The sequence below is a fragment of the Petaurus breviceps genome, unplaced genomic scaffold (genome assembly GCF_028583685.1).
Source record: "Petaurus breviceps papuanus isolate PSGF00001 unplaced genomic scaffold, PetGlider_PUasm1.0 91133, whole genome shotgun sequence".
NCBI lineage: Eukaryota > Metazoa > Chordata > Mammalia > Diprotodontia > Petauridae > Petaurus > Petaurus breviceps.
This window is the reverse complement of record NW_027187419.1, coordinates 88,544,530-88,558,261: the sequence shown is the minus strand read 5'-3', so window position 1 is coordinate 88,558,261 and position 13,732 is coordinate 88,544,530. Positions and strand designations below refer to the sequence as shown.

General features: G+C 37.0%; 1 protein-coding gene across 3 annotated transcripts in view; it reads right to left on the bottom strand.

The window, feature by feature from the left end:
* The window catches only part of GCA (grancalcin), a 47,146-nt gene extending 36,406 nt beyond the window's left edge, over positions 1-10,740 (bottom strand). The window contains exons 1-2 of one of the 3 annotated variants that reach the window (XM_069079805.1): positions 10,580-10,740; positions 2,272-2,442 (exon numbers count right to left, since the gene is read on the bottom strand). In XM_069079805.1, the coding sequence (XP_068935906.1) occupies positions 2,272-2,442; positions 10,580-10,606 (198 nt within the window). In that variant the 5' untranslated portion in view covers positions 10,607-10,740. Of the gene's footprint in view, positions 1-2,271; positions 2,443-10,579 lie in introns of those variants that run through there. The other 2 variants (XM_069079804.1, XM_069079803.1) reach the window with 2 other exon arrangements.
* Positions 10,741-13,732: the final 2,992 nt, after the last annotated feature.

Genomic DNA, 13,732 nt, shown 5'->3' with positions numbered 1-13,732 from the left:
ATTCAATTGTGATCCAGGGGTGGGGAACTTTTGACCTTTTTGTGTTCTATGGTTGAACAAATGAATGTACTACTTATGTTTGGAAACTTATCTCCATTTGAGAAGAGGGGTTTTGTGATGGACTAAATGAAGGTACAGCCTAGGGGTGGAGTAGTATTTAGAACAGGGACTTTGTAATTGATTGAATGAATGGAAGGTCCTGGGGTGGGGTAGTACTTGGAGATTATTTAATCACACTTAGTAAATGCTGTATTTTGAATGATGTCATGTTTTGATCTTCTCTGTTCCTGGTTTGTCACTGAGTAAAATGGAGAGCACCTATGCTGGTATTCTGAACCTTGGGAAGTTGCCTTTCCTTACATTGCATTACATTAATGCAAAGCATTAACTGTTCTACAACTTCATAGTCTTAAAGAGTTCCCAGAGGCATTGAAAGGTTAAATTCTCCAGCTCATTTTACAGATGAGGAACTGAGGCAAAGTTAAATGACTTGCCTAGGGTCTCACAGCTAATAAGTATCTGAGGCCTGATTTGAACTCAGGAAGATGAGTCTTCCCACTTCCCAGCCCTGTACTCTACCCACTGAAAAACTAAGTCTCTTAAATCCATCACAAAGTAAATAAGAGACTGGAGTGGTTTGCCCAGAATCACACAGACAGTATAGTGGACTTGAACCTGGGCCATCTTAATTAGCCTGCCCTCCATTCACTAAGTCATACTGCCTATCACTCAAAACTATGAACAACAAATCCACAAGAGTCCTGTGCAAAGATTTCCTGGAGTGCAAAGGTAAAAGGTGAGAAAAAATGAGGGACATATTTTTTTCCTCCCTATAATTCTACATTTTCTGTAGTTAAAATTTTAAGGGAAATATGTGATTGGGGGAAAAATATTCTGTACCATGTTTTACTGATAAATGTCTCATATCTAGGATGACACATACATAACTGCTTCAAATTCATAAGAATAAGAGCTCTTCCCTAACTGTCAAAAGATATGAACTTGTCAAAGAAAGAAATCAAGCTGTCAACAACCACATGAAAAAAATACCCCATATCACGAATAATAAAAGTAATGCAAATTAAAACAATTCTGCAAAATTATTAATGTAATAACCATATCCATCAAATTTGGAACAATGACAAAAATAGAAAATAACTGCTGTTGGAGGGACTGTGGGTAAACATGCATATTAATGCACTACTGGTGAAGCTGGAAAGTGATTCAGTTATCCTGGAAACTAATTTGAAATCATGCCCCAAAAGTCACTTAACTGTGCCCAGCAGCCCAATTATCCAACTACTAGTTATATGCCTCAAAGAAAGAAGATAAGAATCCATATAAAGATAAAAATATTCATAGAAGCTTTCTGAAGTAGCCCTTCCCCCCCAAAAAAAAGAAAACTAAGGGGATGTCCAACTGTTGGGAAATGGCTAAACAAGTTATGGTATATGAATTGTAATGGAATATTACTACACCACAAGAAATGATGAAATCAATAGTTTCAAAGAAATCAAGATCAAAATGAAATAGTGAAGTGAGCAACAATTTCTACAGTGGCAACAACATTATAAAGAAAAACAACTGATCGACTTTAGAACTCTGATCAATGCAATGACAAACCAGGACTGCAGAGTACCAAAAATGAAACATGCTACTCACCTCTTGCCAGAGAAGTGACGGATGGATTTAAAATACAGAATGAGACATATCTTTTTGGACATGGCCAATATGGGAATTTGTTTTATATTACTATGTAGATTTGTTATGGGGATTTTCTTTCTTTTTTGTATTCCTCAGTTGGGGGTGGGAGGGTAATAAGAGGAAAAGAAAATAAATGCTTATTAATCAGAAAAAAAATAATAAAATTAAATTGAAGAGAAGAAAAACACTAACAGTAGAGAAATAGATTCTTCAATAACTAGAAATATTCTGCATTGTCAGGTTTTTTTTTTACTTTAAATTATACATTTAAATGGAAAAAAAATTTCTATTCAGCTTAAATAAACTTATGCATCATATTTCGCAAACCTAAAACTGATACAGTTGTCCTCACCTATAAACTATAAAATAAACTATTTCCTGTGACTTTGGGCAAGTCACTTAACCCCATTTGCCCTCCAAAAAAAAAAAAAAAGAAACTATTTCCAATATAATTAAGATTAATTTACATTTAGATTAGGATAAAGAATTACAGGTTTCATTTTAATACAAATGTTGCCATACCAATTCTCCAACAGTAATGTCACCACACAGAATTTGACATTTTACCTGTCCAGCAATAGCAGTGAAGTAGGTCCACATAGGGTCACTTGCTGAATAACCACCAGAATATGCTGAGTATCCAGAGTATCCACCATGAGGCATATTTGGTACTGTTCCTGGCATTGGCTGTCCCATTTGCATCTGCATTCCAGGCATCTGACCACTATAACCTCCATACTTGTAAAAGAAGGAAAAAAAGAATTTAAAAAGCTGTATTACCTACTAAACTTGATTGTCAAATAGTGTAGGAAAAAGAGGGTCACAAAAGGGGAAAGAACAGAAATTTATTTGCACTGCTGAAATCCCCTGTAGTAAAGAGTTAAAATACTCTCCATTAACTTCTAAGTTCATCAACTACAGAAGCTCTATACATCAAATCCTGGAATTTATGAGAAAACTTTTATCCACTCCTCCCTCCATACATAACATTAGGTAAGATGTAGTAAGATAACAAGGCACACCTTGCCTAATATAATTAATTGGTTTGGTAAAAATGTTACAGGGTCAATTAATTTCTTAAGAACGATGTTATAAGTGGGAGATAAATTCCACAGTGGCAAAAAATTGAATTTATTAAAGTTTTTAAAAAGGTCTTTAGACTATATAACCTTTATTATGGTAAGATGTAAATATTAAATACAAGCAATAAAAGTAACATCAAATTTCAAAGGACTTTTGAAAGATTTAAGCACAAAGAGCATTATTCTTATATAATTTCAATGGTTGTTCTTGTATTATTCTAAAGTTTACAGAAAAATAGTGTATATTATATTAAATAGCTTACCTTTACTAGCCTGAATTTTTGCTTCTATAAAAGTGGGCACTGAATCATGAAGGGATAAATTAGCAACTCCATAACTTTAACCCTCTTCTTTAATCCTTTTTGAAAATTATCTACTTAGTCACTTCAGGGTTTTGGCTTAACTTTTAAGGGCAAAATAGTGATGCAACGATACTCGAACAACAGCCTTTTCTTCTCATACAAATTATTTATAGCATTTTGATTCAATAGCAATACCCTTGCTCATTGTAGATCTTTATTTCACAAATGGATCACTTCTCAAAATTTTTATTAGCCTTCTCAATACAAGTTAGTATCTCAAAGTTCTTTCAAGTTAATAATCAGAGCCAATACCTCCTCCTCAGTTTTATCTTTTTTCCTCTTCATGATTTTGATTATTCAATTTAATTAAGTCTTAATTTGTTAGTTCCTAATTGTGAGTTTTAATTATAACCTTAAAACCATTGTTCTCTAATTCATAAAGCCCTAAGGATACAATTTCTAGCAGTTGGTGATTTTAAAACCCTCTGAAATCCTGAATACAATCTGGTCACACCCTCCTCTTTTTTTTAGGAAACTTCATTCTAGATTTTCACATTGATGATATCTATCTTGAGAACAGTTCCTTCCAAAATTGTGTGCTTTTTCCATCAATTCCTTCAGCAGAACTAGTTTGCCAAAAGGCATGCTTATGACAATAATGCGTAGTCTGTAATAATGATGATGTATTTGGAAGACAAAAACAGAGCTCCCACTAACCTCAGTGCTTCTAAATCCGTTTAGGATGCCCAGAGGCATTGTCAAAAACTACCTGTTAGGAAGGTTATTGTCAGAGCAATATTTAGTCACCGTAGGTAAAAAAATATCCAACAAACCATTCCTGAAAAACATTCAGTTACACAAAGCTTTCTTATTAGTCTTCCAAAATACTGACAACTTAAGTTTAATCATTTTGGAAGTAATATTCTAAAATCTAGCTCATTTTTTTCCTCCACAAATTAGTCCAGTCTCAGTTAACATTTAAAATACTTGTTGAACACTGTAATTGCTTGCCTTAAATATTTCTTTAAAACTGTCTGGACAAGACCTGACTGTAAGTTCCTTATCTAAACCCTATATATCTTCCTTAGTGACAGCAGAGTGTGCAACATGGCATACACTTAATATTCGCTGAACAGAACATAATTTAGCACTGCTTTATCCAACAATCTAACAAACTACTTGCATCTTGCACTGATGATTCTATAGCAAAAGACTCATAAATTATCCCCTCCAAGTCCTAGAAAACACTATCTATACTCATACTGCTTCTATTTCTTCTTACTCATTCTTCTACCCCTCCAAATCTGCTCATCATTCAAATGAAACTTTTCTAAAGTTAACCAAATTCTCTTAATTTCCAAATCTGATAAGTTTTTCTCAGTCTCATACTTTTTTTTTTTAAAGCAATTGGGGTTAAGTAACTTGCTCAAGGCTACACGGCCAGTTATTTCTGGGTGTGGTGCTAAGCATCTGAGCCCAGGATTCAATGCCCAGGTCATCCCGACACTGGGGGCGGTGCTCTTACTCGCTGTGCTACCTGGCTGCCCCTTAGTCTCATACTTTTATCTGCTGCATTTAATATGATTAACTATTCTCTCTTCCTGGAATACTCTCTACTCTGAATTTCTGCAACTTTCTTGATTCTCTTACCCATCAGACTTCTTCTTATATTCTGGTATATCATGCATATCACACCCCTAACTATGAACTTTCCTAAAGTTCTATTCTGGACTCTCTTTACTTCTCTTTATGCTCTCTTGGTGACATCATCAACTCCTATGAGTTTAAATACTATATCTATGAAGATGACTACACAGGTGATTCAGATCTACAGATCCAGTCTCTCAAGTGAGCATCAGTTCATCTTCACCAACTATTTATTGGTTGAAATGGATGTCCCAGAGGTATTTCAAACACAGACCTTATCTTTCTCCTCAAACCCCTCCTTCTTCCAAACTTCCCTATTCCTGCACCACCATTTTTCTCGTCTCCCCAATTCATAACCTCAGTGTTACACTCAACTCCTCACAATCCTTCATGCCACATAGTTAATCACTTGTACCCTTGCACTAGTCATCCCCATGCCTGGAATGAACCTCCTTCTTCACTAGTTCGCACAAAATCCCTATCCTTCAAAGTACAGTTCAAGTACTACATGAAACCTTTCCTGACCCCTGAAACTACTAGTGTCTTTCCTCCCTAACTACTTTGTCTTAAACTGCCTTTTATTTATTCTCGTTATATTTATTCTATACATACCTATATGTTATATATGTACTTGTCAACTCTTCTGTTAGAATATAGACTCCAAGGGATGATACTTAAAAGGTGAAATTAAGAGGTTAGAGAGGAATATAATGAGAGGAGATGGGGAGAGACAGAATGGGGTAAACTATCTCATACAGAAGAGGCATGGGAAAATGGTTACAATGGAGGGGAAGAATAGGAATGCAAAAGGGAATGGGTCAACCTTATTCCCATTGAATTTGGCTTGAGGAGGGAATGAAATACACACTAAATAGGGTATCTCACCCTACAGGAGAGTAGGGGGGGGAAGGAGATGAGAGGGGGAAATGATGGAAGGGAGGGCAGGCTGGGGGAGGGAAGTTGGAAGCACCCACTTTTGAAAAGGGATGGGATCAAAGTAGAGAATAGAACAAGTGGAAGGTGGGATAGGAGGGAGGGAAATATAGTCAGTCTTTTACAATATATCTACTATGTTATTGTTTTGCATTAGCCACATGTACAACCTATACTGAACTGCTTATCTTCCCAGTAAGGGTGGGTGACAAGGGAGGAAGGGAATGAATCTGGAATTTAAAGTTTTAAAATCAAATACTCAAATATATATATATATATATATATATATACTATTATTAATACTATTTTACATGTAATTGGGAAATAAGATATACAGATACTGGAGCATAGAGATCCACTGGAAAAGTCGAAAGGGATATAGGAGAAAATATGGGAGAGAGCAGATTGGAGGACGGGATATCCTGTGGGACTGCTATTTTGGGGCGGTGGGTAGGGGAAAAACGGGCAGAAAATTTGTAACTCAAAATCTGGCGGAAATGAATGATGTAAATCAGAAGTTAATAAAGATATTTGGAAAAAAAAAAATATAGACTCTGTCAGAGTAGCGATTATTTATTCTTTGTATTTGTGTCCCCAGCACCTAGAAATGTTTGTTTAATGACTGATTAATAAAAGGATGTGCTTGAACCAAACCTTGAAGGAAATAAGATTCTATGAAGCAGAGGTAAAAAGGAAATGCATTCCAGTCATGGGAACAGACAAAGACACAGAGATGAAAGATGAAATTTCATGTGTGAAGATCACTAAAAAGACCAGTTTAGTTAGACTATAAAGTACAATAAGAAGATCAATATAAGAGACTAGAAAGCCAAGTTAAGGACAGGTATTAAAAGGGCTTTAAAAGTCAAAGAGAGGGGTTTGCCTATAAGAAATAAGAAGCCAAGAGGCTGAGTAAGGAACTGATCTCAGATCTATACTTAAGGAAAATCAGTTTGGCAGCTGTGTGAAAGTGGGAAAGAGTGGGAAGAGATTTGAGGCAGGGAAGCCAATTAGGAAGCCACTGTAATGGTCTAGGATGTGAAAAGTGATGAGGGCCTGAAATAAGATGGAAGCCATGTGAAAAAGAAAAAGAACTAAAGTGAGAGATGTTTCAGACTTCAACTTTTAGAGTGTTGCCTGAGGCAAATAAGAGTTAATATCCTAACCAGGGTTATACAGTCAATGTCAAAGGTGGAACATGAAACTTAGTCTTCCTGAAGCCATGCTCTATCCCCTATTCCATACTATATTTGGTTTACTTGTTTTAAATCCCTATGTGCTGTATTTTTAACATACATACTAATATCTAAAATTACCTAAAGGAAAAACAATATATTATTTAATTTTTTTCTAAACTGAATGATCTTCCACATACCTACTAAATCAGTATTACTTCATAAACTATTTCAAAATATATTTGCTTAGATGTTAATTTTTTTGCCCCATAAATCATATGGACCAGCATTTGCAAATATAATGCAAATAATTTTGTGTTAGTATGTGTGCAGCTAACTGATGGTCACTTAACAAAAACCAGCATGGTTTAGTTTTGTGGTAGGAAGAAAAGTGGACAGGAGACCAAATTCTAGTACATCCATTTAACTTTTGTGAATCATATAGCAAATCAAATGGTCAATTAAATCTTTTTTAAAATGACAATTCTAAATTGGGGCACTAATGAAAGTACTAATAACTGAAAATGCTATCCACATCCAAATAAAGAACTGATAAGGTTCTGAAAGCAGAAAGAAGCATACTTTTTTCACTTTATTTTTGTTGTGGGTTTTTTTCCCCTTTTGTTTCTTCTTTCATAACTGTGATTAATATGGAAAAATGATTTACATAATTGCACATTATGAATAATAATTTTTAATTATCTTGGAGATTCAGAGCTTCCCCCCCAACCCCCTTCTTCCATAGTTCTGTTTTTCTTCGGAAGGACATTATTGATATCAAGATTACATTGACTCGAGGCGGCTAGGTGGCAGTGAGTAAAGCGCCCACCCCAGAGTCGGGAGGACCCGAGTTCAACTGTGACCTCAGACACTCAACACCCACACAAAAACACTAGCCGTGTAACCTTGGGCAAGTTACTTAACCTCAATTGCCCTCCAAAAGGCAAAAAAAAAAAAAAAGAGGTTACATTGACTCTCTTTATCCTGATTAGCCCTCAATCCAAGTCCACAAATAAATTAATCTAAGGTCTGAAGTCCCACTGTGTTCTGCTAACACATGGGTGGAGACAAATTCTTTTGTCTAGATAGTAGCAGAAATCCTGGGGGCAGTCTGATAGAAGAGGTATCCCTCTCTGTGATGATTAAATATCAGCTTCTAATGGAAGGCTTTAAAAACTGTGCAAACCAACTCCAAAGGGAGCCCAGTTCCAGACTGGCTCCCACACGTGATTTAGTCAGCTTTGAGAGAAATAAAACTGAACACAATGTAATCATGTTTGTACTTCTTAGACCAAGCACTGAGGCTGACAATACATATAACCAAATTGCTTACCATGTTAGGAGGGAGGGAGAAAAATTTGGAACTCAGAATCTTGTAAAAATGAATGCTAAAAACTGTCTTTACATATAACTGGGAAAAAATGAAATACTATTAGAAATAAGATAAAATAAAATTGCAATTCTAACTGTTCAGTGAGTGTATATCATTTTCCATAATTAAAGACATGTTCACTCCCTAATAACTCCAAGAATTTCCTGTCCGTTTAAAGCTTTTTTTTTTAGAGTTACCATGTTAAAAGGCTTAACATGGTTATGACTGGTTATGATCACTTTAAGGCATTTGTATGACTAATTTATGAACAGATATATCATTTTTTAAAAAAATTAAGTCAAAATGTGCTTGCCCTTTCTCCCTAAATGATACCTCAAGATTTAAACAGATACACTAGGAAGAAAACTGCATACGTTTTTTTTTTTAAAAACCTCAAAGTTAGGGGCGGCCAGGTAGCACAGCGAGTAAAAGCACCAGCACCAGTGTTGGGATGACCTGGAGATCGAATCCCGGGCTCAGACATGCAGCACCACACCCAGAAATAACTGGCTGTGTAACCTTGAGCAAGTAAAAAAAAAAGAAAAACCTCAAAGTTTCATTTCATGAAATTAAAAATATGATTTTATTTACATCTATATTGATAAGTCACTTCTGCTCTGAAAAACTCTTTTAAACATTTACAATTATCAGACTGTGCCTAGTCCTATAATACTTTCATTTGATGACTTGCTTCAATCCTAATATTAGATTAAAATATTTACACAATACACAACCTTGTAATACATTACTCTCAAAAAGTATGCTTCAAGCAACTACAGGGATTGGGTCTATGCTCACTGCTACAGAAAAATGAGTACCTTTCCCTCAAGAAACAATCAAAAGAGAAAATGATTCAAATACATTTTGGACGTGTTAAAAATGTATATGGGACAGAAGCAGTTGAAATATACAGAAATAGCTTTGTGTGCAAGGTCATTTAGTGAAATGGTGAGTGAAGCTCTAGTCTATAAGCCATGTTTATGACAGACCAAATGGTGGGGAAATACTCTTTCATCATGCCTGTAAGAAGAAATTTCTAGTGTTTTAATTCATCAAGGAAAGCTTCCTGAAGCAAGTAGGGACTTGAGAAACTTACTGATGAAAAGAGTTATGCAGGACAGGGTTTACTGGACGTGAACAACTTAGAAATTTAGCTTTCAGAGTATGGAGATGGAAAAGCAGAAAAGTTAGTATACTGAAGAGAAGTCCAAGAAAAAACTAAATAGCTGGAATGAGGTATCATTTGCTTGAAAAGCAGTCTTCCAAGACAGTTAAATGAGTTTTGAAGAAGACAGAGAGAATCTAAGTGCAAATCATTTGGGGAAGTTACTAACACACTAGGGATGGTAACAATTTCGAAACAAAAAACTTAAAAAGGAGGCCCTTTTCCCACAACTCAAGGGTAATAGTGCTTAATAACATTGAAATTGAATATTTTATTCCTTCGGGAGAGGTAAAAGAGACACTACCTTTCTTCCCTTTCTTTTTGGGAATCTAGATGCTGGCATTTACCTAAGAATGTGCTGAATAAGGGATGCCCCAAGGAAGCTACAGCTAAGTACTGAACTATTAAAAAGCAAAACAAAACAAAAAACTAACTTATCAGGACTCAAGTCCAACGACAACGAACTCAAAAACGCTCTGTGGCAAGTACACTGCACAAACTATTTTGCCAAAAACTTTGTTAGGGAGACAGTTCCTTCCCTTAAGGAATGCTAACGTATATCACACATATGTAAGTATGTGGATACGTACATACATAAAGGCAACTCATCTGGATCACGTCTGGGCAAAAGTACTGAACAGCGAGAAGAAGCAGTCAGATGGGGGTAGGGAAAACAAGGTATTTCCAAAAAAATAAGAAAGAAAAAGAGTTGGGCGGGTCTTGCGAAAGATTTATGGGAACCTGGGCAGTGTTTTCTTCTTCCTCCGCCTTCGCACAAACGGAGGAAGTCTCCCATCTTAGGAAACTAAATTTCACAAATCTCCCACTTAACTGAAGCAGGAACCGACACAATTCCCCTCTCTCCTTTTATCCCCGGGGAGAGCGCATCAAGGGGAAAGGGACCCAACAAACACGCTCTTCTCCCCAGGGCCGTGCCCTCCTCCCCGAACTTGGGGGTAGGGGGGGCGAGGTCGCGTTGAGGGGAGGGGGAGAAGGCACCGTCTCCGCACCCGGGACCAGGAGAGGAGGCGCGAGCTCAGCCTCGGCTCCCCACAGCCCCGCCCGCAGGGAGCCCCGAAGACAGCAGGTGCAGGAGCGGGGGGCGGGGCCTAGCCACGCTGGCACCGCCCGCTGGGGACGGCCACACCCCAAGGGGGGCGGATGTCCAGGGCGGCAGGGCGATGGTCCAGGCTACTTACCCCACCTCCGTATCCAGGATAGGCCATAGCTAGAGGAGCGGGGGAACGCAATCCGAAGTGAAGGTAAGGGGAAATAGAACACGAACGAGTTTCTTCCTTCTGCTCCAAGCCCCGCGACCCCGCTCTCCTCGTTCGGCCCCGCCTTCCGTCCCTCAGCTCCTGATTGGCTAGGGATCTCGCGAGACTTCCTTCATCGGCCGTGAGGACACGCGTGTGTCCTGCCCCTTAGGCTCGAGGGCGCCCTACCTCTTCTCAGTCGCAGGGGGTCGCTGAGATGTTAGGTAGCTTTTCTTTACTTTAACAAGTTCTCTCGGCTTTCTTGGTGGGCCCTGAGGCACAGAACAGCCATAACCTGCCTCAGGCTACATCCAGTGCCCCGGCCTTGTCTCATCCAGTGCCTCTCCTCTGGCTACCTCCAATCAACATTAGAATCTTAGAACATTTAGAACTGAAAAGGCCATTAGAGCTTAGAGCTGCCTAGCAATAAATAACCTTTATTAAACTGGGCTATTTGGTAAACCTCCCTCCATCCCTGAGAAAAAAGAATTGGCTTTCTAATTTTCAACTAAAAATAAGTGATGAATATTACTTGTTTAAATAGACCTTGAGACGGGGAGAAGAATCCTGAAAATACCTGTGTACCTTTAAAATATAATCATGTAAACAACTAAAGGATTTATTCCTCAGTTAACTTTCCCTTCTTATTTTAATTCCAATGATTAAAAAAAAACCTTTTATTCTGAATTTAACGACCACCAAAAAAATTAAGATATTTTCATATACAAGGTGAAACAGAAAAAGAGATGTATTGAAGTGTACATCTCTGTTATGTGCAGATTGCTTTTTTAAAAGTATATAGTAAATTCAATTTGTTCCTTTCAAAGATGTTATTAAGCACCCACAGTGTGCCAAGAACTAGGTTAACAGCTGAGTATACAAAAGGAGGTAAAAGACCATACCTGCTCTCAAGGAGTTCACAGTCTAATGGAGGAGGCAATAAGCAAATTTGTAGAAGCAAACAAGCTACATACAGGATAAATAGGAAATAATTAAATAGGGAAAGTAGTAGAATTAAGAGTCTGTTTCTAAGTCAATGACCTTTCTTTGCTTCATTTTATCGACAACCTTTTCACTAGGGTTCCCAATTAAAAAAATTTTTTTTAAATTAAAACACAATCCTTACAACAAATAAGCATAAGCAGGCAAAATAAAACTATATATTTGCCATGTCCACAAATGAATGTCTAATTCTGCCCTTTAATTCCTCTGTCAGGAGATAAAGTATCATGCTTTCTCATAAGGCCTTTGGAATTGTGGTTGGTCATTGCAGCGATTAGAGTTTTTAAATCTTTCAGAGTTGTTTTTCTTTACAATGCTGTTACTATATCAAATGTTATTCTGGTTCTATCCCAGCTTGTTATGTATCAGTTCATAGGATCTCCCTTGGTTTCTCTGAAACCATTCCTTTTGTTACTTCTTAAAGTTCAATAATATTCCATTAAATTCATATTTAATGAGTATCTAAGTGTCTGAGCTGATAGAGTGCCAGGACTGAAGTCAGAAAGTCCTGAGTTTAAATCAGCTTAAGACACTTAATAGCTGTGTAACCATGGGCAAGTCACTTAACTCTGTTTGCCTCAGTATCCTCATCTGTAAAATGAGTTGGAGAAGGAAATGGCAAATCACTCCAGCATCTTTGCCAAGAAAACCCCAAATGGGGTCTCAAAGAGTCAACACAATTGAAAAAAAAAATGATTGAACAACAACAAATTTATATAAGTTTATTCAGCCAACCACAAATTAATAGGCACCTCTATTATCTCCAGTTCTTTGCTAAGACAAAAAGAGCTGCCTCTAAATATTTTTTGTACATAGAGTTCCTTTTTATTCTTTGATCTCTTGGTGTCTAGGCCTAATATTAGTATAACTGAGTTAAAAGATATTCACAGTTTAGTAACAATTGGAGCATAATTCCAAATTGCTCTCCAGAATGACTTAACCAATTCACAGCTCCACTTAAAATGTATTTGTGTGGCTGTCTTCCTGCAGCAACTGCAACTGATATTTTCCCTTTTTGTTATCTTTGCCAGTCTGATGGGTTTTAAAGTGAAACCTTAGAGTGGTTTTAATTTTCATTTAGCTAATTATAAGTGTTTCGGATCAGTTTTTCCTGTGGGTTGCCTTACTCCCTTGCTTTGAGAACTGCCTACATATATACGTGTATATATATACATATATATGTATATATGTATATATATATATATCCTTTGTACATTAATCCATCGAGGAACAAATAGCTTTCATTCTTATATATTTGAATTAGTTCCATATGTCACATATGTAATATGAGATCAGACTTTTATCAGAGAAACAAAAGTAAGTCTGCTTGAAAGATGTTAAATAAGCAAATCTAAAGGAAGAGCTTCGTGGAGCAAGACATCTCATTTTTTGGACTTCCTGGATAGGGATAAAAGATACATTGACCCTATAAAACATGGAACAGTTCTATTTTGAACAGGAAAAAGGAGAAAGGTCCATGGCAATGGTCCAAACAAAACTCTAGAAACAACTGGTAAAACCTAGATTGATTAATACACCCAATTAAAGGTTTATACTTCTAGATGAAACTAAATTATTAATAGAAATTGGGGTGGCAGTTTAACAGATGGTTTTGAAGAAGTAGAAAGAAAATGTTGCTCAGAAAAAGCTTTAAATGATAAAGTAAAATAAGACAAAATTAAAAAAATTTGGTAACAATTCAGGCATGAAAATATTCCACCATCAAGAGAAATGTGTATATATACACCAAGAACAGACAGCTACAGACATGTCCCTCAACACATAGGGCAACACTCTTTTTTTTTTTTCCAGGGTAGGGGAGGCAGGGCAATTGGGGTTAAGTGATTTGCCTGAGGTCACATGGCTAGTAAGTGTTAAGTGTCTGAGGTCGGATTTGAACTCAGGTCCTACTGACTCCAGGGCCAGTGCTCTCTATTCACTGTGCCACCTAGCCACCCCATGGGCCACACTCTTAACACATAATCCTGCCTAAACCACACTTTCTACCATGCCACCTTGATCTCTGGGGAAAGTGGGCTTAGTACAATCCACATAGCATTGGTCCCACTAGGTCCAAATTTAGCTACAGTATGA